Source organism: Homarus americanus, unplaced genomic scaffold (assembly GCF_018991925.1).
Source record: "Homarus americanus isolate GMGI-L3 unplaced genomic scaffold, GMGI_Hamer_2.0 scaffold7626, whole genome shotgun sequence".
NCBI classification, from domain to species: Eukaryota; Metazoa; Arthropoda; class Malacostraca; order Decapoda; family Nephropidae; genus Homarus; species Homarus americanus.
The window spans coordinates 14598993-14625919 of NW_024718273.1; the positions used below are offsets into that span (position 1 = coordinate 14598993).

Below are 26927 nucleotides of genomic sequence, written 5' to 3' on the forward strand. Positions count from 1 at the left end.
GATGACTAAAAAACGGAAAAAATTCAGTAAAATTTAAAACACTAACTAATGTACTGCATGAAGTTGCATAAGCTGTACAGGTATAGATATTTGTATTCGGTTGTATTGTGTACACTATATAAAATGACAACTTATAAGTCGTGCAAACCTCAAGCAGTGAAGTCGCTTTGGTTTATTTCAAAGCTTGCAGAGCATTCTGATTGGGTACGATACTGTCTCGGAAATTTTATAAAAAAGTTTAGAAGGTGTTTATGGGACCAAAAATCCTTGCCATATCAGCTTCAAATCATTCAACTTTAACATGCAAAAAACTTAGGTGGGTTTGGTTAGATTAGGTTAGTCTCCCCATCCCACATAAAGATTAAAAGGTACACACACACACACACACACACCCTCTAAACGTCCTATTTACACAAACACACAAAAGTTCCCCCCAAACAGTTTTGTACCAATTTTGAACTCCAGAAGTGACTCGCTCGGAAAGCAGTCAGCCACACCAATTCTCCATTATTTATTATTTATAACACCTTCAATTTTATATGAATTTCTAATAGTTATCCTTTTTTTACATTGTAGTTAGGATACAGTTTCATCAAATTAATTTTTTTTACCATTCTGTCTTGGATGTGAACGTGGGGTTGTGTATAGAATAAGACAAGTGATCGCGGGCCCTACGTGCCCTTGTGAAAGTTATAACGCTCGTGACAGCGTACAGCGAATGAGGGTGCGCCAAGTCCGTAGACTTGCATCGTTTTCCATCGGAAATAAAATGGTTAATTAATGCCTTCCTAAAGAAACCATCGACATGGGACCAGGTTTGTTCCAATCTACGATTTTTTTGCGATTTTTCCACCAAGTTTGATGAAAAATGATTGTGCCGTTTCGGTTGCCCAGAACAGACAGACAGACGGCTAGTCCTATAGTATATTAGATGTTTTTAAATTTCCCATTATCTTTTTTTCATTGCCAAACGGTTTTAATACTTTTCTACACTGTCCCACATTCATATTTCTCAAAACCAAGTTCATACCACATCTTTTGTTTACATCACGGATAAATAGTCTTCGCGTATATTTTGGTTCACATATTTCCGGTATTGAGTATTTGTAATTTCCATTTGTTGCTGTCCTGAGTATCCTGTTACCTTTGTAACTGAGACTTGATACAGTTTTATATTGGTTATGTTCTGTACATTTGTATATTTTGGGGATAAACTTGTGCATCTCATTTACTGGATAGTGATGTAGAAAACTGACGAAAAATACATATACTGTAGATACAAATTAACATTACTTACTTAACTAGTTCACATATCAACACTTAAACGTATAGCCTTAGTGCGTAGTGACTTGGAAGACTTTTTTCTCTGTGTTTTTATGTACAGTACTTTGTAAATTAATCTTGTTTTACTATTGATGTTGAAAGTGTATGTTTGAAACACTTTCTGATGATAAAATCTAAGACTATGGTGATATATCTTGTCTGTAGTTAGGCATTTTGGATTTTTGCTTCTTTCCTAATATTTGTCGACATCTGAATAAATAAAATGCTTCACTTTATGAATTTTGGAAGTTGGTATCACTGGTCGAGTTATCTGTTTGACTTTCTTCACTTGTATATGGCGGGTATGAACCTTCCAAAGCCATGAACAATTAAAAGAAGCTTCACTCATTAACATAAACAAATACTTCAATCTGATTGGCCAAGTCGCGTACTGCATTGTGAAGTAATAACTCTGGCTACTCCTGCAACCTAACCAAATCTTTCCATATGACGTAAATATCTATGGTGCTATTATGATGTCAGACTTGGTAAACATGCCCGGGGGTTCAGTAGGTGTGATTCTTCCATGACTCGTAGGAGTTGTCATCATATGAGTTGTAAGTGAGTCGGTTGAAGACGCCAAATTCTTCGTCGTTCTCCTCCAGCAGTGTGTGTCTCCCGTACCGCGCGGTGTACAGGCTGCCGGTACAGACACATATTGAGACATTCTTATTTATACTTTAGCCAGAGTAATACAGACACAAAGATGAGTTTAAGGTAAGGATAAGGAAGATTAGGGTAAGGTTAGGGGATACAGGGATAAGGTTAGGAGAGATTAGGGGTAAGGTTAGGTGAGGTTAGAGTATGGTTAGGTGAGGTTAGAGTTATGGTTAGATGAGGTTAGAGTTATGGTTAGGTGAGGTTAGAGTATGGTTAGGTGAGGTTAGAGTTATGGTTAGATGAGGTTAGAGTATGGTTAGGTGAGGTTAGAGTATGGTTAGATGATAAATAAATCCTAAAATAAAAATTATGGTAGGCAACGGGGAACTAAAACAAGTGGAAAATTGTGTGTATTTAGGAAATAACATCAACTGGGATGGTAGATGTGTGAAATTAATCATAACAAGAATAGGTCAAGCAAAAACAGCATTGAGTAAACTAAAAGACTTAATAAAAGGGGACAGGTGGTGTTATAGGCGAATGCTAAAAATAAGTTACATTAACAGGAAAGCTAGAGAAATACTTGAAGTGTACAGAAAACGTAATTAGATACTTTGATCATATAATTAGGGATGAGGGGATAATAACAGAAATATTAATAAGGACATAAGAATGGAGGAAACTGCATCGGGCGTATTGGCCCATACTGGGCAGTCCCGTTTACACCCAACCCCTATTGCTCATATATACGTCCAACCTATATTTGAAGCTACCCAGCGTGTTAGAGTTAATGATGATGTTTGGTAACTTGTTCCACTCATCCACTAATGGACAAAGTTAAGGGTAGGAGGACCAGGGGAAGGCAGAGTCTGGGATGGAGGCTTGGTAAAAACTGCCTAAGAACGTTGAGAGTGGACGACTGTGGACTTTAGGATTGGCTAGATTATATTAGTTCGTATTTCGTTTAGTTAGGTTAAAATGCAGTTTAGGGCACTGAAGGTTAGCCAATGTTAAATCACTTTAGAATACTTTAAGTTAAGTTAAATTAGTTTAGGTTAATTTAAGCTAAGTTATTCTATGCTAGGTTACTTTGTTTAATGTCACTTTGCTAAATTCCTGAGAAATTGAGTTCAGATTAACGTTAACTAGTTTATTATTATTATTATTATTATTATTATTATTATTATTATTATTAACTTAAGGTGAAATCTCTTCCAACAACTGAAATAATTACTTTATTCTCCTGAACCAGACGCCAATAACGGTGACGGTGAGAGCAATAGTGATGATGGACAACGATACGAGGATAACCTTGGTGTGGGTCGACAGAGAATTCCCGCCTGAGTGTATGTTGGCAGCCCTGTAATATAAAGAGAGAAGTTACTAGGCTATTTATGGCGTTCTCGTCCAGAAAGAAAATCACGGGAAGTAATTAGACAAGTCACCCTTAAATAATGATAATAACCTATAAGAATTTATTGCCAGGAACAAGAGAATGTGTGTATATTTGCATTGTACACAAACAACCACACACACACACGGCTTTGATCATTATTTATTACTATATAAAACAATAAGCAGATAAGAGCTAACGAAGAAAAGTTCTACCTCGCTGGGAATTGATTCTGAACAGTGTCGAGGTGTTGGTTCTGCTTGCTCTCTGTTACAGCCTTCGTCAGCGTAGCTACGGTAGCTTCAGGTTTCCTGTTGTGTGCGTGAAATATTGCACCGGGAGGCAGAGGTTGTTTTGCCGGTTCTAGCTTTTTGGGAGTTGGTTTCTGAGTGGCTTTTGGGGTTGGTTTTGGCGTTGGCTTTGGAGTTGGTTTTGGCGTTGCCTTTGGGGTTGGCTTTGGAGTTGGTTTTGGCGTTGGCTTTGGAGTTGGTTTTGGCGTTGCCTTTGGGGTTGCCTTTGGTGTTGGTTTTGGCGTTGGCTTTGGAGTTGGTTTTGGCGTTGCCTTTGGGGTTGGCTTTGGAGTTGGTTTTGGCGTTGGCTTTGGAGTTGGGTTTGGCGTTGCCTTTGGGGTTGCCTTTGGTGTTGGTTTTGGCGTTGGCTTTGGAGTTGGTTTTGGCGTTGCCTTTGGTGTTGGTTTTGGCGTTGCCTTTGGCGTTGGCTTTGGAGTTGGTTTTGGCGTTGCCTTTGGGGTTGGCTTTTCGGTAGCCTTTGGCGTTGGCTTTGGAGTTGGCTTTTCGGTAGCCTTTGGAGTTGGCTTTTCGGTAGCCTTTGGAGTTGGCTTTTCGGTAGCCTTTGGAGTTGGCTTTTTGGTGGCCTTTGGCATTGGCTTTTCGGTAGCCTTTGGAGTTGGCTTTTCGGTAGCCTTTGGAGTTGGCTTTGGAGTTGGCTTTTTGGTGGCCTTTGGCATTGGCTTTTCGGTAGCCTTTGGCGTTAAGTTTGGAGTTGGTTTTGGAGTTGGCTTTTCGGTAGCCTTTGGCGTTGGCTTTGGAATTGGCCTTTCGGTAGCCTCTGGGGTTTCAGGTTCTTCAGCAGATGGTGATTCTGCTTCAGGTTCAACAGTATCTGATACAGCAGGAGATTCAGGTTCATCCTTCGTTACCTCGGGCTTGACCTTAACCCCTGCTAAAGGTGGTGTATGTACGGGCTCATCTCCGCTCTCTGGTTGGTCATTTTTTTTAGCCTTAATTTTTGTCTGTCTCAGCTCTTTCAGTTTCTTAGTGAGGGTTTGTTGCTGGGAGGGCTCGTCCGCTGATGTTACTTCCGCATTGGGACCTGGGGAAGAGAGATCTTGTTAACTGATGAAACAAGAGAAAGAAATGAAAACATCTCCTTTCTGTTGTATGATAGAAAGGGGTAATTATGATGAGACAGGATCTATTTTCATTAGAATGGCACCATTTTGATTCAGATTTAGTAATATTATGAATAAAATCTGTCTCAGTGTGGGAAAACAAAGAAAAGTAATCATAGGAATAATTTGAGGAATGAGTAATTAGAAGCCTCGTATATACTCTCCAGGTACTGAATACATTTGGGAGCGTCGACGTGGTATATAAGTCTAGTTGAGCTCACTTAAAAAAGTATTTACAAGTGGCTGTCATGCGAGACGTGACTCTAGGTTTCCACTAACATTTAGATAAAGAAAGATAACCTTATCCATTGATAATCACAACTGAGCGCCACACGCGGATCCCACTCGTTCCTCTGACGCATGCGCCCCTCTTAACCTACTCAGTTATAATTTAGTAACTACTCTTGCTAGGTAGTCAAGCCAACGAACCACAAGATAATTAATCAACTTTTGTTTATGTCCTGTAACAACCACCTGTAAATATTTTTCTAGGTCTTCCTGATCCACAAAACACTGAAAGTACAGTACATGTTGACATCACCCCTCAGTGAAGCGTATCTTTACCCTCCAAATTATTCTACTGTACCCGGGTTATAATACTGACTAGCACCGTAATTTATGAGAGAGGAGGCGAGACCAGCTTAGCTTATTTGTTTTTTTTTTCATTTTGATTAGATTATGATTATTTTCACTTGGTGGAATAGCTGACACAGGTTGATTATGAGAGCACTTACACCACAGCCGTTCAGACATCCAACACTTGGAATTTCATGTAGCCAGACTTTACATACTTCGATTATTGTTACAAAAATACAACCAACATGGTATAGTTCCCAACAAACTATAATGTCGTAACTTTTCCCTAAAAATTACTAGACAATAGAATACAATAAGATACATTTATATGTGGTCTATTTATCAAGGCATTTACGTAGTATGGTCATCATTACCGCCAGTATTCACTTAGCATTGTGTAGCAAAATGTTTTAATGTAATTATTTCCAGTTTCAGCTGAAGAATCTCCTCCCACCGTTACCTCGGGAGGAGACTCTTGTGATCTGAAGTCATTAGATGATATTACAGTACATTCTGCTCCACGACCCAGCACTATTACAGTATATAGTACTTAAATTCTTCCCCATAGATGGCGTATCGTATCTAACAGCCTATTATAACGCTTTCAATTTAATATTAATCTACCCTCACAGCCAAGATATTCAGCCACACAATCTGAGAATTATATTCGGTTACAGAGGCATTAAAGGTTCTACATTTATTCAATATATGTCATCCAATTTAGACATGTTACTCGCTATGAAATTCAAGGCGCTAAACTTAACACACTCCGAACTAGTGACGAAATCTTCCGAACCAGTGACGAAATCTTCCTCTACGCCAGCACATGACAGCACTTACCTCCATACACTCATGACAGAAGCTTACCTGTGATGTTGTCTCCCTGTACCACCCCGTAAGCCACACATATTAATAACACTAAAGGTAATAACACCTTCATGGCTGCACTTGCTCGGAGAGGTGAACACAGCGCGGTGATGGCGTTGTTGTTTGTGATTGCCCCAGTGATCTTATCTTACTGATTGTGTTGATAACTTTACAAGAACAATGGCGTCACGTGAATTATAAGACTGTAATCCATATCGTTATGCTGCATAATTACGCACAGAAGAGTATCATTTAGAGGAGGTTTATAAGCATGGAACAGTATTAATGTCAAGAATACTCTCCTGTTAGTCTCATTAGTACAGAGTCTGTATTTAGTCTTTACCCAGAATTCCTCTTTGCGCTATGCAGGAAACTGTGTTCATGTAAAGATTCATTGTTTCATATTCACCGATACACCGAAAAGCAAAGTTCATGGATACTTATATTTTCAGCTACAAATACTATAAACAAATTGGTGTGTTTACAGTGTACAGTAGTTTGTTATGTATTAGATCAATTTGATGGAGTTTCATAATGCTTAACGATTATTGTGGTATCATGAACACTTCTACAAATGAATTACTGCACCGTGAAGTTTGACTTAGGTTCGAAATGTCTCAACTTATAGCTCGTTCTTGTTCCTGTACTGTTTTGGTCGCTATTTCGGAACAGTTTTGATCGTTGCCTCTGTTTAGTATCCATTTATTCTTTTGTCCGAGTGAAGTGAGGGAAGGTGGACGTGTCTCTGAAGAGCGCCGTGGGTGTAGCAGAAACAGGAGTTACACATTTATTAAGCGTCAAGTTAATGCTACAATGTCCAACGTCGAGGTACCGAAATCTGCGAAAGAAAGGTATGTTAAATGAGTGTTAATCTGTGTTTATTGCGGAGTTATTACGACATACACGTTAATGCTGTTATTGTCACCGGGAATTAGTGTTTCAGTGTTATAATGTTCACCAGTGTCTTAGATTATTTTTGGTGTTGATGATTAGAAAATTGATAATATCTGTTTATTTGATGTGAAGCCTACCTGTTGGATGTGTGAAGACGTTGTTAAGGTGTGTGTGTAGCTCTTACCTGCAGTAATAATCTCGTTTACAAGGTGTTCGTAGTTGACAATAGACTTTACTCAGATGTAAACACACTACTTAACTTGGATCATCCATTAGGGCCTAGATAACGGCTACCACCAGAAGGAATTGTCCGAATTGGATGAATTTTTTCTACTCACTAATATGATATTAAACACAAAAATGGAAACGACAATGCATAGAACCTAATAGAACCTGACCTAATATATCCATAGAAGGAATTCGTGGAAGCGTTCACAATCATTTAGGAAACGTCTCTTGAAGAGGGATTCAGTAAGATAAACAACAAAAATGGCGCCGGGGGGAGAATTGTGAAGCGGGATAGAGTAAAAAAATAAACTACTTAAAATCATAATAGAAAGTTGTCGTATCTTTTAATATATTTAAAATAATCAAAACAATAAGTAAAGCAAAAATAAAGAAAATCAACAAACAACTTCTGGTATTAGCCGTTATTTACACCATTAATAGTGATGATGTACTTGTATATTTGTAACATAACTGAATAATGACATATCTTAATAAACCTATTAGCTATACGATAGATTATCCAGCCAGTAACTTAATCTAGGATGTAGCTGAGTAACTATCGACCGTCGAACATTCACGCCATCCTTGTGTTTGCAGTCATGAAATTCCTACGACTAAGGCGCTGCCGGTGTCCAGGAGCACAGACCGTCGCTACAGTGAGGTGAGTTCCGTCTTGGGTCTCATGTAACGTAAGTGATTAAGACTGTGGACGATTTGTATTACCCTAAACAGAAGTTAGGTTAGGTTAGGTTCCTCCTCTGTCTTGTTTGCAGGAAGTTAATTCAAAGCATTTATTTTACGTTGCCCAGACACCAGATTTGCATTCTGTGGATTAAAACAAAATATTAATGAGCTTCCCGTCAAAAAATAAATAAAAAAAAAGATTCTGGAACTATGGTGACCATATACAGCTTTACTTTACATTACTTTACTTTGAAACTTTAAGTGTGGTAAAGCCCATTTCTTTGTCCCAATACAGTAGTTCGATAATAATACTTAACATCTCTTCCTCGTCGTAATATTTTTGTCTTTACGTGTTTATGAAGGATCTGGGCAAATTAGGCTCTAATTTGAATTCTCCTATACTATAAATTATAATTGTTAATATCCAGTAAACTTATTATTTCATATTCGAATAATTTTTTTTATTAAATTTGGTAGTTAAGATATAAATTTTCACTTCCTACTAACTATACTTTCTTTTTTCCTAGTTATTTCACCCTATTTAAACACTTACATTATTAGCTCCTCCGAATAAAGAAATATATCGCTACGCTTTTCGCTACAAGAATCATCGAATAGAATGGCCAGTCTTAATTGATGGCCTTCTTTGTGTGTGACTCCCGTAGGTGGTACAAGAGTATATGCGGAAGAAGCAGAGTCGACAAGGCTCTGCCAGCAGCTACATCATCCAGCCCTCGGAGGTGCTCACCCAGCAAGCCGACCAATCAGGACCCAACGGTACCTCCTATGTAAGGTGCGTTATGGCCTTGAGTCTTGCTGTCCTCTGCGTGTCATGATCACTCTAGGGTGTGTTATATTGTCCTCTGTGGTGCCATGTTGTTCTTTGGGAGTGCCATGATTATTGTAGGGTGTGCCATATTATCCTCTGTGGTGCCATGTTGTTCTTTGGGAGTGCCATGATTATTGTAGGGTGTGCCATATTATCCTCTGTAAGTGGCTTGATCACTATACGATGTGCCATGCTGTCCTTAAGGGTTACTATAATCTCTGAGGATGCCATGTTATCCTCTTGGGTGCCATATGATCTATTGGCTTTATACTTCTGGGGTGCCATATTATTCTCTGAGGTGTCCTGCTAATGCCTCGGGTGCCATAATGTCATCTGGAGCGGCATGTTGATCCCCTAGTGCCATGTTATCCTCCCTAGTGCCATGTTATCCTCCCTAGTGCCATGCTGTCCTCCCTAGTGCCATGTTATCCTCCCTAGTGCCATGTTATCCTCCCTAGTGCCATGCTGCCCTCCCTAGTGCCATGCCATGTGCCATGTCCTCCCTAGTGCCATGTTATCCTCCCTAGTGCCATGTTATCCTCCCTAGTGCCATGTTGTCCTCCCCTAGTGCCATGTTGTCCTCCCTAGTGCCATGCCCCTCCTAGTGCCATGTTGTCTCCCTAGTGCCATGTTATCCCCTAGTGCCATGCTGCCTCCCCTAGTGCCATGTTGTCCTCCCCTAATGCCATGTTGTCCTCCCTAGTGCCATGTTGCCATATTGTTGTGTGTAGTGCCACCCCCCCCCTAGTGCCATGTTGTCCTCCCTAGTGCCATGTTGTCCTAGTGCCATGTTGTCCTCCCCTAGTGCCATGTCCTCCCCCATGTCCTCCCTAGTGCCATGTTGTCCTCCCTAGTGCCATGTTGTCCTCCCTAGTGCCATGCTGTCCCTAGTGCCATGCTGTCCTCCCTAGTGCCATGCTGTCCTCCCTAGTGCCATGCTGTCCTCCCTAGTGCCATGCTGTCCTCCCTAGTGCCATGCTGTCCTCCTTAGTGCCATGTTGTCCCCCCTAGTACCATGTCCTCCACACACACACACCTGTATGTTATCAGTATCATCGCTTCTGTCTCGTACTGTACAGTTGGGACCCACCTGACACCCCCAGGAGCCAGAGACCCCAGAACCCCGAAGGTAACCAGAGCGATGACCCCCGTGCCACCACCACCACCGCCCCGGGGACACCTGAGAAGGACTTGGGGGTACCACTACTAGACGTTAGCCGTGGATCAGTAACCCCGACCAATAGAAGTAGTAATGAGGACTCCTTCACAACAGCTAAATCGAACTTAACCCGCTCTAGGTCCCCTCAGAATCACGGGTCAAAGTCTGCAGTAGGATCACAACGCAGCCCCGGATCTCCATTCACCTACTACGTTACTCCCTCGACGATCAATCACTTCCATGGGAATTTGAAGGTGAGAGAGGATAGAAGACTGTTGAAGGGAAGGTGTCTTTACAGTTTTGGTGTTATGCAATGTAGGTAAGCCATTGACTTACGTTTCGGTGTATCTCCATTAAATAAGTAAAGGGACTGTACCCATTATCCTGTAGGAGGGGAGGATGGAGGTCATGATAAGATTATTTATTACTCATACAATTCTCTAAACATAGACCTCATTTACCCATCACCTGTGAGTGTTGCTTTAACCATTTCCTTTCCCTTAGACGGTAGAACTGAACACCGAAAACTTCCTTCCCTTCCTTTTTTACCCAATGATAAGTGGTAGAACTAAACACCGAAAACTCCATCCCTCCCTTCCTTCCTTTCGACTCCATGAAGCAGTGAAGAGAATGCCTCAGTCTCTCTCCTTTATGGATGATCTTTTCAGTTAATCTTTCTCTTTCTTTGTCTCTATTTTTCTCTCTCTGTATGATGTCTGCTTCTCTCAATCTGCCATTAGTCTGTCTGTCTGTCTTCTGCTCGTGTGTCTCTCTCTCTCTCTCACAACACCTTATTCTTCACCACCTCACCTCACCCCTCCGCCCCCAGAGCACCCCGAAGGAGGAGGAGGAGGAACAACAACAGCAGCAGCAGAAGACATCAACCTTCCACTCCCCAGGGTCCAGAGTTAACGGCACCCCGAGGAACACTAGCAAACATCCTGCCATTAAGGTGATCTCTGCTGGGGGTTCACCAAGACACCTTCTGAGTGAGTACCTGAGTGCCTGACGGTGGGGTGGGAGAGGGGAGAGATTAGGGTGAGTTGAGTGAGATTAGGGTGAATTGGGGTAGATAGTAACCTCCTACACTGCCCCCGTTACCTCCCCCGACAGGAGCGACCGACAACGAAGGCAACGATGAGTCACAAAGTGCGCCATTTCCTGATCAACCTTTCTTCACACCTGCCTACTTCGACCACAGGTGAGTCTCCAGCACTCATCTACACTACCTGGGCTGGATTAGGGCGGAAATGGGATGGATAAAGGGAGTGGATAAGAAGGGAGTGGAGGTGGATAGGGAATGGGATGGATGGGGAGTGGGTGGATAGGGAATGGGGTGGATATAGGGAATGGGGTGTGGTGGATAGGGAGTGGGATGGATAAAGGGAATAGGGTGGTTGTAGGGAATTGGGGTGGATTAGAGTGGAGTGGAGGTGGATAGGGAATTTGATGTCATTGTGAACGGTGTAGGGAGTGAAGTTAAGCTGTGGATGATGATGATGGAGGAAAAAACACATTATTATTTTCTTAATTTTTTTCAAGATTATTTAGTATTTCACGTATTGACTAAACCTCCCTCGTACGTTTATGTTCAGTAATAAACAAGTAAATAACAAATAGTCCTTGTAATTTAAATTTGTTCATATATAAAGAATTTCAATTTTCCTGGAGTCACCTTAACACCACAGCACTATAACATTTGACTCTGAGAAGCCAAATCAACAAGACCCGAGTGAGATTTATTTGGTGAATCGCAGTGTTGATGGCCAGAGTGAACCGCAGCGGAACCAGCAGCGACCATCTCCCCTGACGAACACCACCACTGGCAACGAGGAGCACCGAGTGATAGAGGGAGAGAGGTGGGTGTGTTGGTGGAGTGAGAGGTGGGTGTGTTGGAGTGAGGTGGAGAGAGGGGTGGAGAGAGAGGTGGGTGTGTTGGTGGAGTGAGGTGGAGAGAGAGGTGGGTGTGTTGGTGGAGTGAGGTGGAGAGAGGGGTGGGTCAGTATATGGAAGGAGGAAAGGATGGAAGGGAGAGAAGGAAATGAGAGAGAGAGAGTTCAGTAAATTAGGGGATGAAAGGAAGAGAGAAGGAAATAAGGGAGAGATAGAAAGGTGATTGCAGGGTGGGGTGAGGCTGTTAATGACTGCCACGAGGAAAGGGTCACTATTGATGTTGTGTTAGCAGCGTGTACAGTATAATGACCTTGAGCTTTTAGTGTATATTTCTGCCATTCTGAGTGTGTGATTGCTCTGACATTTGTGGCTCCGTGATCTTTTCCGGACGACTTTTTTTTTTTTAATTTGACCTCTGACTGAGTTCCTGTGACTGACCATTTCTGACTGTGTGACCTTTCTGACTGAGCTTTTCTGATTATTCGAGCTTCTGTGACTGTGATCATCTGTGACCATTTGGCCTCTTTAACACAGCTTGACCAGAGAATCGTATCGTCCTCAGGTATTCACAGGAGGCGAGCATTAACTCTAGCCCACAGTTCATGCCCTTCGTTCGCCCCCTCGCCCTCAACTTCGAGAACGCGTCAGATCGAGGCTCAGACACCAAATCAGACCGCACCATGTTAGGTCAAGGCTTCGATCTCAGACCACACCAGCCCATGTTAGGTCAAGGCTCCGCTGAAGATAGTTCATCCCAGTTTATATCATGTCGGGGTTCTGATGCCAGGTGAGGAGGAAATATTAAGCACATCTCAAGCTCTTAAGTGTAGTCGCAGAGGCTTTGTTTGTCTTGACCTTTCATATCTTGAGAATCTGACTTAATCCCAGGAACTGTTGACACAAAACACACACACACGAGACAAACATACTTGAACAACAACAGTTATAAGCATTAAGTATATAAAAAAAGACAAGTAATACGTAGTAGTTGTAACAAGCCACCACTGACGTATCTCACAGGGATGACAATGATTTGCTTTTTGTTTTCGTGATTTTTTTTCGTGTATTTATTTTGGCCTTTATATATTGGCGTTGATGGCGTGTGATGGGCCAGCCAGAGCTTAGAGGAGGCAGTGGGGACCCTCAACTACCCTCCTGACGAGACCAGCGCCACTCAATACTCGATCAACTTTTCCAACTCCCCGTTCTCAGGTATGTTCCTCTTCCCTTGTATGTCCCCCTTCCCTTGTATGTCCCCCTTCCCTTGTATGTCCCCCTTCCCTTGTATGTCCCCCTTCCTTGTATGTATGTCCCCCTTCCCCCTTCCTTGTATGTCCCCCTTGTATGTCCCTTCCTTGTATGTCCTTCCTTGTATGTCCCCCTTTCCCTTGTATGTCCCCTTTCCTTGTATGTCCCCTTTCCTTGTATGTCCTCCTTCCCATTTTCTATCCACCTCCTATCTCCCTTCATCTACCCCCAACATCCTCTTTATCTTCGTCTCTACACCACCCCCTCCCTCTCTACCCCTCCACCACCCCCTCTCTACCCCTCCACCACCCCCTCTCTACCCCTCCACCTGCTCCTCTTCTCAATACCCACTCTACCTTCTTTTCACAGCCACAATTTCTTCGCCGCTTCCTTGGACACCTTGGTCTGGCGGGAGGAATACCTCGTCCCGGCCAACCACTCCTGAAGACATAAGGGCCCTTGAGAAGACCCTCCGTAAACAGAAGCGCATAGCCTGGTGCTTCGTAGTATCAGCGCTGATCCTGCTGGTGGTCACTGCGGCCACTGTCCTCGCCCTAGAGAGTAGGTGGTCTTTGTACAGGGAGTTTAAGGGGTTGAGATGGAGAGGGGGGGGGGCTTGGGTTTGGTGAGGGGGCTTAAGTGGTCAAGATGGAGGGAGAGGGGGGATTTTATGTGCTGTGATGGATATTTTAAGTGGTCTTGGTGGAGGGGGTTTGAAGTGTCGTAAGATTTGTACAGTCACCCACTAAAGTCCTGTCGCTTCTCCTGAATCACGAAATTTAGACTCATGAATCCGAAGCATTTATGGAGAATGTATCAATCTCCTGCTTCGAGTTCACCGAATCATGAATCTCTGGCTTCGGATTTCAGGAAGAGAGGGGAATGGATTTGAGTAGTTGACTGTACATACCAAGTAACACCAAATAGACTTATCTCCTGTCTTTCCTACCTTCTCCTCCCCTACAGTACCAGCACTCAAGAACAAGGAACCTGTCGACCCTCTCCCACATGTCAGTAGAGTTATTATGGATACCGTGTCTGAGATGGTCATGGAAACAACTGGTAGGTGATTGCTCGGGTTATCATTTTTAACTTCTGTTTTTAGTTTCACATTCTGGATTGATAAATTTAATCCCGTTTTAATTAATGGAATATTATTTTTTTTTTTTTACTTGTTTTTTTAAAGACTTTCCTCTCTGTATAATTCGTTAAATAGAGGTTTTATTATGATAGTTGTGAAGGATGACTGCCACTTCTTGTTGGGTCATGACAATGGCTCCTTGAATGACCTGACCTGGTGGAGATAAAAGTCAATAGGTCAAGACTGTTGGAGTTTTGAAGCCACAGGAGGGAGTGGTTTTACGGGTGAATGGAAAAACAAAAGTTATAAGGAAAAAGTCAGAAAAAAGTTACAATTCTGGTTAGGTTAGGTTGAAATAAACCCGGGTCTCTAATATTTAAGTGGTCCTAAATGGCTATGGCTATGAACTGATACCCTTAATGTTTGACTAAATATTGATCCTATAAACTAGACTAGACGTATACACAGACATATAAATAAATACTAAAATAGCGATTGATTTCGGTCTTTTAATTTCGTGCTCTCGACTGTAGACTATATCACTTATGGCTATTATTGATTATTATTATTTGCAATATTTTTGTTATTTACATTGGGTTAGTCTTCCTTCTATCCTTCCATTGCAGTGGGGACGAAATCTTCCGCCGCCTCTTCCTCTTCCTCTTCCACGCCAGCCAGCACGGGGCCTTCCGTCTCCTCCTCCACCCCAGCCACGACTGTATCTTCTCTCTCCTTCTCCTCCTCTCCCACTCCAGCCGCGATAGAACCTTCTGTCTCCTCCTCCTCCACTTCAGCCGGGATAGAACCTTCTGTCTCCTCCTCCTCTTCCACTCCGGCCGCGATAGAACCTTCTGTCTCCTCCTCCTCTTCCACTCCACCCGGGATAGAACCGTCCGTCTCCTCCTCCTCCACTTCAGCCTGGATAGAACCTTCCGTTTCCTCCTCCTCCACTCCAGCCAGGACAACTTCTGTCTCTTCCTCCCCCGCCATAAGCGAGAGGAAGTCTCCTGTCCCAGGCGGCGCTATGGTAGAGTTGTCAACGAAATCTTATGATCACTCTATCTCTCATGTCTCAGATAAATTAAACGTTGTCAGTGATTTGAAAAAGTTGATGGAATCGACGAAGGTCTTAGGCCCCTCTAGCAAGCCTTATGGTGCTGACTCGGGCGTCTCACATCAGCCATCGTCTCCACAACCCCCTTCTGGTGCTGACTCGGGCGTCTCACACCAGCCATCGTCTCCACAACCCCCTTCTGGTGCTGACTCGGGCGTCTCACACCAGCCATCGTCTCCACAAACCCCTCCTGGTGCTGACTGGGACACATCAGCCATCACCTCCATCGTCTCCAACCTCTTCTGGCGCTGACTCGGGCGTCTCATCAGCCATCGTCTCCACAACCCCTTCTGGTGCTGACTCACATCACATCAGCCATCACCTCCATCGTCTCCACAACCTCCTCCTGGCGCTGACTCGGGCGTCTCACATCAGCCATCGTCTCCACAACCCCCTTCTGGTGCTGACTCGGGCGTCTCACATCAGCCATCACCTCCATCGTCTCCACAACCTCCTCCTGGCGCTGACTCGGGCGTCTCACATCAGCCATCGTCTCCACAACCCCCTTCTGGTGCTGACTCGGGCGTCTCACATCAGCCATCGTCTCCACAAACCCCTTCTGGTGCTGACTCGGGCGTCTCACATCAGCCATCACCTCCATCGTCTCCACAACCTCCATCCCAGGAAGACGAACACCTCAAGATGATGCCTTCTCGACCAGATTATCTTTCCCGTAATAAGCCCTAGTTTGAATGATCAGAATTAAGGAAGGGACTAGCTAGCTCACGTACTAAATAAAGCTGCCTATTGATGGCTAGTTGCTACTGGAAGTTATGAGCTGGAATCTTCAAGAGTACACACTCCAACAGGTAGTTACTGATATATAAACACTAGCATACACGAGACTGGAATTTGTATGCTTAACCCTGAATAACTGACGGGATATGGCGGTGTTGTATTAAAGTGAGACGTTTCAACTATTATTTATACAACATACAACTCCACAAATAACTCCGGGTTGTGTACACTATTGTTATTCCTCGTCTGTGTTGGCTGATGGAAGCAACACAGCACTTGCTCAGTCTCTACTCCGCCGTGTGATGTTTACATTAACCAAGGTACTGAAACTAATGTGTCTATACACTTCACATTGAAAAAGTTTCCTGTGGTTCCTCATCTCATGGCAAAAAACAATTGAAACTTTGACTTTTAGTTTTATGTTGATACAGCTTGTGAAATAATACTCCACAATATAACACGGATTTATTATTTTTTATATTTACGGTGTATCCACAATATAACACTGAATTCGTATAGATTTTACATTAGTGATATATTGTCGATTTCCTAATAAGGTAGTGTTTGGATATTGGCATCATGTATGTAGAAGCACTGTACTTGATGTATGGGGGGATTAGGTAAGTAGTAAGTATGTAAGAGTTTATAAATATTACTCACTAATCTTGTAGAATATAAACACGAGACGCAATTAACTAAATTATCTTATTGTCCCGAATCAAGGGAGAGTATGTAAGGTGGATTTTCTTAATGATTTCCTGTCTTTTTTATTGTCTTATGACTTTTAACTTAATGTAAAGAGAGATTTTGTTGGTTTTATATAAAAAAAATAACAAAAGACGTTTATTTATCTACCATCTGGTAATTGTGATTCATTCCTTAGAACTGTTCATCTTGTCTCGACCATAGAGCTGTGTCTGGCCTCTCATCTCTCCCCCCTTACGCCCATCCCTGTCTCTCCTTTCCCTTCCCCCTCCCCTCCCCTCCCTCCCTTCCCCTCCCTCCCTTCCTCCCTCTCACCACCCCTCCTCTCTCTCTCTCTCTCACCATCCCCTCTCCTCCCTTTCTCTGTCACCGCTCTACCCGGGAAAAGGTTCACATAATTTACCTGACGTCACTGAGTCCGTGACGTCAAGGGAAAGAAAAGAGCTTATTGGTTCAAATTTATTTCACGCTCTGAACATTTTATTTATGCCAGATAATAATTACACAGAATACTATTGGTTTACTAATGGGTAAATAGGTTTAAAGATATTAATATGATACTATTGGTTTAAAACAACATACATCTAGCAGTAATTTAAGTAGTAATAGTAATAATAATCACATCTACGATAACTCCTTCATTTACGTACGACATTTAAGTACAAACATGAATACAATATAATTAATTACGTCAATAAACTTGATTAATTCTGTATATCAGGAGACCACCAGTTTTTTTGTTCATTGATAAAATATTACGATATCATTGATAGCAGACAGCCACGATAACAATCTGAAGAACAATTTTTTTTAAAGCTTCTTGTTGGTTGGTAAAGCTGAAGAGGACTGTAGGATTAGGTAGAGATATACTGTAGTTTTTTGTGCGGTACATTATTACATAGTTAATTTATATACAGTATACTGTATGCATACACTTACACAGTACTGTATATAACTATATGCTAGGAATCATAAATAAAATTATTTTTATACAAACATTGCACACACAAGCACACGCACGCACACGCGCACTCACACACACACACACACGCAAGCACACACACTGATAAAACTCGACTTGGTGTTTACTTTATTATTTCACATTATGTTAGCTTAGGTACAAGTTTATTTCACCTGAAGATTAGACACCCCAGCTTATTTACAGGTAAGCTACCTCGAACGCCTGGCGATACACTCACTAGACCTTTGTGAATTAGAAGAATTTACCTTTGTTTTTGTTTTATGAAAGAAAATGTGATTGTTAAGAAGTTAAAGGAATTTGATTAAACGGCCAGAGAACAGTGCAGTATGTTCATTGGTAAATTAGTGTATGTACGAGTGTGAATGACCACTAGGAAGTTAGTATGGAAATTTACGGTCTATAAATATTATACAGAAAATAGTACACAAATGTAAGTGCCAATCATGTGGTTATACGTAAGTGTGTAAATATATATGTAAATTAGTATACAAATGAGTACGAACGGTCAGTCGTAAATCAACCACAAACTCAAGGCCACAAAACACCAATATCGGCATACGTATCGGCACTAACACCGATCAAGACATCATAGGTAATATAGCACCTCAGAATATCATAATAAACTTGGTAGCTGGTGAGGGTGGGCTTGACGGGGCTGAACTAAAGATGAGTGTGAGGGGAGGGTCGCCATGGTGACACTAATGACGTCATACGGCCCCGTCTATGACGTCAGCGCTCTGGTAGGTGTTGTGCTTCTTGTTAAATTCGAGAGCTCTTCCGCGGCTGTGGGTGAAGTTGGGTTAGGTTAGGTCATGTTTAAATTAGGGTAGTTAAGGTTATGTTAGATAAAGTTATGTTAGGTTATGAGTGCTTGGGTTAGGATATGTTATGTTGAATGAATAGTAGAGCAGCTTTAATTTTGGTTAGTTTAATTTAGATTAGATTAAATTAAATTAGAGTTAGTTAAACCAAGTAAAATGTTAATCATCCCCCTCTCTCTCATTCACCAGCCCCCCTCTTTCTCTCCCTCTCCTCACCTACACCGGACGTAGCAGCAACCCAGGAGGAGAGCCAGAAGAAATCCAGCCAGAAGCCCAAGGCATGACCCCAGCACCCCCACCAACACCACCCGGCCCGTGGCACTCTGATGTACCTGTGGGACACAATACCTGTACTACGAGAGAGAGAGAGAGAGAGAGAGAGAGAGAAAGAGTAAGTGAGATAGAAAGACAGAGATAATTATAGATAGACAGACATGTATAAAGAGAAAGAGAGAGAACACGCCACCTACCACAAAAGTCTCCTTAACAGAGAGACGGGTCGAGTCGTCCTTGTCTCTCCTGATCCTCTCCATCACCGCCTCCCGCACCATCACCAACTCTTCCTCCACCACGAGGAGCGGCTCCTCCACCATCTCCTCTTGTTCATCTATCTCCACCAGCTCCTCCTCAGACGATTTTTGTCCTGAATCGCCTCCTAGGATGGTAGAAAATAGATATATAGATAGACAGAGAAGACACAATATATATATATATATATATATATATATATATATATATATATATATATATATATATATATATATATATATATATATATATATATATCACAAAGAAGTATGTCTGTGTGTGTGTGTGTTTTTGTGATGCTGGATGATGTTATATGTAGTGATGATGGGTGGTGTTATATGTAGTGATGATGGATGGTGTTATATGTAGTGATGATGGATGGTGTTATATGTAGTGATGATGGATGTTATATGTAGTAATGATGGGTGGTGTTATATGTAGTGATGATGGGTGGTGCTATATGTAGTAATGATGGGTGGTGTTATATGTAGTGATGATGGATGGTGTTATATGTAGTGATGATGAATGTTGTTATATGTAGTGATGATGGGTGGTGTTATATGTAGTGATGATTACACAATAAGAAAATAAGAGTTTAAAGCTAAAAATATGTACTTTGCTGTACCGTTGTAGTAAAAAACATGGTGGAACGTACATACACCGTTAATGAACTATTGATGGAAGAAAAAGTTTTGGGGACTGAACAGTGACACAATGTGGAACATCCTGGAGGGTGGTGTCCTACCGTGGCCTAGCGAATGAGCCGCCCGGAGGGCGGCGTTTCTGCTAGTGTGTGTGTGTATATATATATATATATATATATATATATATATATATATATATATATATATATGTGTGCGTGTGTGTGTATAGATGTAAGGCAGGCAGGCAGGCAGCTGCCCCCAGGGACCCTCCTCCTTAGGAATGGTACCATCCCCAGGGGAACTCCCATTGGCCACGGCGCCCCTAGGGACCCTCACAGGGTCGGAGGCGCCCCCAATGGACCTCCCAGGGGCGGAGTCGCCCCCAAGGGACCTCCCAGGAGCAGCGGCACCCCCAGAGACTCTCCGTAGAGGCAGCAATGCCCCACGGAAGCCCGCTCAGGGGCGGTGGTCCCAACAATGGGTTTCCAAAGTGCGATTTCAGTGTTAATGTGTTATTCTATAAATACTTTATTAGTTAAACTGCTTTAATTTCAATTCTGAGAGAAAAGAATATTTTGGTCGAAAAATTACAAAGGTGTAAGGCAAAATTTTTTTGACATTCTCGGCCAAAAATAGATTTGGTTCAAAATCTCAGTATAGGTACTCCTGAACATGCTGATTAAGGCTATGTCAACACAAATTTTATATCTGGATTATTATTACGTGTTCAAATGGCTTTTAGAAAATGTTAATTACTTTTGCAATGCTAATTACTCGCCACTTATGGGTTTTCAAGGTTCCTTTTTGGTGCTTGTGTATTATTCTGGATGTATTTAAGTAGTTAGGCACATTAAATTTTAGTTCTGAGAGAAAAAGTATTTTGGCCAAAAATCCCATTAGGGGTAAGGCTTACAAATTTTTGCATTTTCGGCCAAAAAATAGATTTTGTTCAAAATTTCAGTATAGGTACTCCTGAACATGCTGATTAAGGCTCTGTGAACCAAAATTTTATATCTGGATTATTACTTGTTCAAATGGCTTTTAGAAAATTGTATTTACTTTTGCAATGCTAATTACTCGCCACTTATGGGTTTTCAATGTCACTTTTTGGTGCTTGTGTATTATTCTCGATGTATTTAAGTAGTAAGGCACAATACATTTTAGTTCTGAGAGAAAAAGTATTTTTAGCCAAAAATCCCATTAGGGGTAAGGCTTACAAATTTTTGCATTTTCGGCCAAAAAATAGATTTTGTTCAAAATCGCAGTATAGGTACTCCTGAACATGCTGATTAAGGATCTGTCAACTAAAATTTGATATATGGATTATTGCTTGTTCAAATGATTTTTAGAATATTTTAATTACTTTTACAATGCTAATTACTCGCCACTTATGGGTTTTCGAGGTCATTTCATGGTGCTTGTGTACTATTCTGCATGTACTTAAATAGTTAGGCACATTAAATTTTAGTTCAGAGAGAAAACGTATTTCTGGCCAAAAATCCTTTAAGGCATAAGGCTTACAATTTTTGTCAATTTCGGCCAAAAAATGGATTTTGTTCAAAATCTCAGTATAGGTACTCCTGAATGTGCTGCTTAAGGATCTGTTAACCAAAATTTGATATCTGGATTATTACTTGTTCAAATGGCTTTTAGAAAATTGTAATTAATTTGCAAGTCATTTGAATAAGTAATATTGCAGATATCAAATTTTCGTTAACAGATCCTTAATCAGCATGTTCAGGAGTACCTATACTGCGATTTTGAGCAAAATCTAATTTTGGACGAAATGCCAAAAATTGTAAGGCTTACCCCTTACAGAATTTTTGGCCTAAAATACTTTTTCTCTCAGAACTAAAATTTAATGTGCCTACCTTCTTAAATACACCCAGAATAATACGCAAGCACCAAGAAATGACCTCGAAAACCCATAAGTGGCGAGTAATTAGCATTGCAAAAGTAATTAAAATATTCTAAAAATCATTTGAACATTTTCTAAAAGCCATTTGAACAAGTTATAATCAAGATATCAAATTTTGGTTAACAGATCCTTAAGCAGCACATTCAGGAGTACCTATACTGAAATTTTGAACAAAATCCATTTTTTGGCCGAAAATGACAAAAATTGTAAGTCTTATGCCTTAAAGAATTTTTGGCCAAAAATACTTTTTCTCTCTGAACTAAAATTTAATGTGCCAAACTATTTAATTACATCCAGAATAATACACAAGCACCAAGAAATGACCTCGAAAACCCATAAGTGGCGAGTAATTAGCATTGCAGAAGTAATTAAAATAATCTAAAAATCATTTGAACAAGCAATAATCCATATATCAAATTTTGGTTAACAGATCCTTAATCAGCATGTTCAGTAGTACCTATACTGCGATTTTGATCAAAATCTATTTTCGGCCGAAATGCCAAAAATTGTAAGGCTTACCCCTTACAGGGTTTTTGGCCACAAAATAGATTTTGGTCAAAATCTCAGGAAAGGTACTCCTGAATACACTGTTTAAGGATCTGTTAACCAAAATTTGATATCTGGATTATTACTTGTTCAAATGGCTTTTAGAAAATTGTAATTAATTTTGCAAGTCATTTGAATAAGTAATATTGCAGATATCAAATTTTGGTTAACAGATCCTTAATCAGCATGTTCAGGAGTACCTATACTGCGATTTTCAGCAAAATCTAATTTTGGACGAAATGCCAAAAATTGTAAGGCTTACCCCTTACAGGATTTTTGGCCTAAAATACTTTTATTCTCAGAACTAAATTTTAATGTGCCTACCTTCTTAAATACACCCAGAATAATACGCAAGCACCAAGAAATGACCTCGAAAACCCATAAGTGGCGAGTAATTAGCATTGCAAAAGTAATTAAAATATTCTAAAAATCATTTGAACATTTTCTAAAAGCCATTTGAATAAGTTATAATCAACATATCAAATTTTGGTTGACAGATCCTTAATCAGCATGTTCAGGAGTACCCATACTGCGATTTTCAGCAAAATCTAATTTTGGACGAAATGCCAAAAATTGTAAGGTTTACCCCTTACAGGATTTTTGGCCAAAAATACATTTTCTCTCTGAACTAAAATTTAATGTGCCTAACTATTTAAGTACATCCTGAATAATACACAAGCACCAAGAAATGACCTCGAAAACCCATAAGTGGCGAGTAATTAGCATTGCAAAAGTAATTAAAATATTCTAAAAATCATTTGAACAAGCAATAATCCATATATCAAATTTTGGTTAACAGATCCTTAATCAGCATGTTCAGGAGTACCTATACTGCGATTTTGATCAAAATCTATTTGTTGGACGAAATGCCAAAAATTGTAAGGCTTACCCCTTACAGGATTTTTTGGTAAAATAGGAGTTTTTGTCTAAAATTAGAGTATTTTGAATATATTAAACAGTTGACCAAAATTTGATATCTGGAATATTACTTGTTCAAATGGCTTTTAGAAAATCTTAATTACTTTTGCAAGTCATTTGAATAAGTAATAATGCAAATATCAAATTTTGGTTAATAGATCCTTAATCAGCATGTTCAAGAGTACCTATACTGTGATTTTGAGCAAAATCTATTTTTTGGCCGAAAATGACAAAAATCGTAAGGCTTAAGCCTTACAGGATTTTTGGCCAAAAGATCGATTTTGTTCAAAATCTCAGTATAGGTACTCCTGAACATGCTGATTAAGGACCTGTTGACCAAAATTTGATATCTGGAATATTACTTGTTCAAATGGCTTTTAGAATTTGTTCAAATGGCTTTTAGAAAATTTTAATTACATTTGCAACTCATTTGAATAAGTAAAAATGCAGATATCAATTTTTGGTTAACAGATCCTTAATCAGCATATTCAGGAGTACCTATACTGCGATTTTCAGCAAAATCTAATTTTGGACGAAATGCCAAAAATTGTAAGGTTTACCCCTAACAGGATTTTTGGCCTAAAATACTTTTATTCTCAGAACTAAAATTTAATGTGCCTACCTTCTTAAATACACCCAGAATAATACGCAAGCACCAAGAAATGACCTCGAAAACCCATAAGTGGCGAGTAATTAGCATTGCAAAAGTAATTAAAATATTCTAAAAATCATTTGAAAATTTCTAAAAGCCATTTGAACAAGTTATAATCAACATATCAAATTTTGGTTGACAGATCCTTAATCAGCATGTTCAGGAGTACCCATACTGCGATTTTCAGCAAAATCAAATTTTGGACGAAATGCCAAAAATTGTAAGGTTTACCCCTTACAGGATTTTTGGCCAAAAATACATTTTCTGAACTAAGAATTTCATGTGCCTAGCTCTTTAAGTACATCCAGAATAATACACAAGCACCAAGAAATGACCTCGAAAACCCATAAGTGGCGAGTAATTAGCATTGCAAAAGTAATTAAAATATTTTAAAAATCATTTGAACAAGCAATAATCCATATTTCAAATTTTGGTTAACAGATCCTTAATCAGCATGTTCAGGAGTACCTATACGTTTTCAGCAAATCTAATTTTTGGACGAAATACTAAGGGTAAGGCTTACACACGGGATTTTTGGCCTGAAATACTTTTATTCTCAGAACTGAAATTTAATGCCTACTGTCTTAAATACACAGGAATAATACGCAAGCACAAATGACCTCGAAAACCCATAAGTGGCGAGGTAATTGTAGCACAAAAGTAATTAAAATATTCTAAAAATCATTTGAACATTTTCTAAAAGCCATTTGAACAAGTTATAATCAACATATCAAATTTTGGTTGACAGATCCTTAATCAGCATGTTCATGAGTACCCATACTGCGATTTTCAGCAAAATCTAATTTTGGACGAAATGCCAAAAATTGTAAGGTTTACCCCTTACAGGATTTTTGGCCAAAAATACATTTTCTCTTTGAACTAAAATTTAATGTGCCTAACTATTTAAGTACATCCTGAATAATACACAAGCACCAAGAAATGACCTCGAAAACCCATAAGTGGCGAGTAATTAGCATTGCAAAAGTAATTAAAATATTCTAAAAATCATTTGAACAAGCAATAATCCATATATCAAATTTTGGTTAACAGATCCTTAATCAGCATGTTCAGGAGTACCTATACTGCGATTTTGATCAAAATCTATTTATTGGACGAAATGCCAAAAATTGTAAGGCTTACCCCTTACAGGATTTTTGGCCAAAAAATAGATTTTGTTCAAAATCTCAGGAAAGGTACTCCTGAATATGCTGCTTAAGGATCTGTTAACCAAAATTTGATATCTGTATTATTACTAGTTCAAATGGCTTTTAGAAAATTGTAATTAATTTTGCAAGTCATTTGAATAAGTAATATTGCAGATATCAAATTTTGGTTAACAGATCCTTAATCAGCATGTTCAGGAGTACCTATACTGCGATTTTGATCAAAATCTATTTAGTGGACGAAATGCCAAAAATTGTAAGGCTTACCCCTTACAGGATTTTTGGCCAAAAAATAGATTTTGTTCAAAATCTCAGGAAAGGTACTCCTGAATATGCTGCTTAAGGATCTGTTAACCAAAATTTGATATCTGTATTATTACTAGTTCAAATGGCTTTTAGAACATTGTAATTAATTTTGCAAGTCATTTGAATAAGTAATATTGCAGATATCAAATTTTGGTTAACAGATCCTTAATCAGCATGTTCAGGAGTACCTATACTGCGATTATCAGCAAAATCTAATTTTGGACGAAATGCCAAAAATTGTAAGGCTTACCCCTTACAGGATTTTTGGCCTAAAATACTTTTATTCTCAGAACTAAAATTTGCGTATGCCTACCTTCTTAAATACACCCAGAATAATACGCAAGCACCAAGAAATGACCTCGAAAACCCATAAGTGGCGAGTAATTAGCATTGCAAAAGTAATTAAAATATTCTAAAAATCATTTGAACATTTTCTAAAAGACATTTGAACAAGTTATAATCAACATATCAAATTTTGGTTGACAGATCCTTAATCAGCATGTTCAGGAGTACCCATACTGCGATTTTCAGCAAAATCAAATTTTGGATGAAATGCCAAAAATTGTAAGGTTTACCCCTTACAGGATTTTTGGCCAAAAATACATTTTCTCTCTGAACTAAAATTTAATGTGCCTAACTATTTAAGTACATCCTGAATAATACACAAGCACCAAGAAATGACCTCGAAAACCCATAAGTGGCGAGTAATTAGCATTGCAAAAGTAATTAAAATGTTCTAAAATCATTTTGAACATTTTCTAAAAAGCTTCATTTGAACAAGTTATAATCAAGATATCAAATTTTGGTTAACAGATCGCTTAAGCAGCACATTCGGGAGTACCTATACTGCGATTTTCAGCAAAGAATCTAATTTTTGGACGAAATGCCAAAAATTGTAAGGTTTACCCCTTACAGGATTTTTGGCCTAAAATACTTTTATTCTCAGAACTAAAATTTAATGTGCCTACCTTCTTAAATACACCCAGAATAGTACGCAAGCACCAAGAAATGACCTCGAAAACCCATAAGTGGCGAGTAATTAGCATTGCAAAAGTAATTAAAATATTCTAAAAATCATTTGAACATTTTCTAAAAGCCATTTGAACAAGTTATAATCAACATATCAAATTTTGGTTGACAGATCCTTAATCAGCATGTTCAGGAGTACCCATACTGCGATTTTCAGCAAAATCTAATTTTGGACGAAATGCCAAAAATTGTAAGGTTTACCCCTTACAGGATTTTTGGCCAAAAATACATTTTCTCTCTGAATTAAAATTTAATGTGCCTAACTATTTAAGTACATCCTGAATAATACACAAGCACCAAGAAATGACCTCGAAAACCCATAAGTGGCGAGTAATTAGCATTGCAAAAGTAATTAAAATATTTTAAAAATCATTTGAACAAGCAATAATCCATATTTCAAATTTTGGTTAACAGATCCTTAATCAGCATGTTCAGGAGTACCTATACTGCGGTTTTGATCAAAATCTATTTATTGGACGAAATGCCAAAAATTGTAAGGCTTACCCCTTACAGGATTTTTGGCCAAAAAATAGATTTTGTTCAAAATCTCAGTAAAGGTACTCCTGAATATGCTGCTTAAGGATCTGTTAACCAAAATTTGATATCTGTATTATTACTAGTTCAAATGGCTTTTAGAACATTGTAATTAATTTTGCAAGTCATTTGAATAAGTAATA

The 26927-nt window shown here is 39.7% G+C and overlaps 3 protein-coding genes and 1 long non-coding RNA gene across 5 annotated transcripts in view; 2 read left to right on the top strand and 2 right to left on the bottom strand.

The window, feature by feature from the left end:
* Positions 1–1252: 1252 nt before the first annotated feature.
* Positions 1253–3789, bottom strand: LOC121859432. The gene is made up of 3 exons (XR_006087641.1): positions 3532–3789; positions 3158–3283; positions 1253–1962 (listed from the first exon to the last, which is right to left on the bottom strand). It is a non-coding gene; the product is annotated as an uncharacterized LOC121859432 (long non-coding RNA).
* Positions 3790–6899: 3110 nt separating this feature from the next.
* Positions 6900–10973, top strand: LOC121859586. The gene is made up of 5 exons (XM_042356523.1): positions 6900–7021; positions 7890–7953; positions 8642–8769; positions 9885–10218; positions 10794–10973. The coding sequence occupies exons 1-5, from the start codon at positions 6984–6986 to the stop codon at positions 10971–10973; spliced, it is 744 nt and encodes a 247-aa protein (XP_042212457.1). The 5' UTR covers positions 6900–6983.
* Positions 10974–12356: 1383 nt separating this feature from the next.
* Positions 12357–15552, top strand: LOC121859587 (putative protein TPRXL). Its single transcript, XM_042356524.1, has 5 exons — positions 12357–12644; positions 12972–13069; positions 13475–13666; positions 14072–14167; positions 14813–15552. The coding sequence occupies exons 1-5, from the start codon at positions 12460–12462 to the stop codon at positions 15550–15552; spliced, it is 1311 nt and encodes a 436-aa protein (XP_042212458.1). The 5' UTR covers positions 12357–12459.
* A 2268-nt stretch (positions 15553–17820) lies between these two features.
* The window catches only part of LOC121859433, a 17037-nt gene continuing 7930 nt past the window's right edge, over positions 17821–26927 (bottom strand). The window contains exons 2-4 of one of the 2 annotated variants that reach the window (XM_042356232.1): positions 19017–19201; positions 18763–18878; positions 17821–18508 (exon numbers count right to left, since the gene is read on the bottom strand). In XM_042356232.1, the coding sequence (XP_042212166.1) occupies positions 18433–18508; positions 18763–18878; positions 19017–19201 (377 nt within the window). In that variant the 3' untranslated portion in view covers positions 17821–18432. The remainder of the gene's footprint in view (positions 18509–18762; positions 18879–19016; positions 19202–26927) is intronic. The other variant, XM_042356233.1, reaches the window with a different exon arrangement.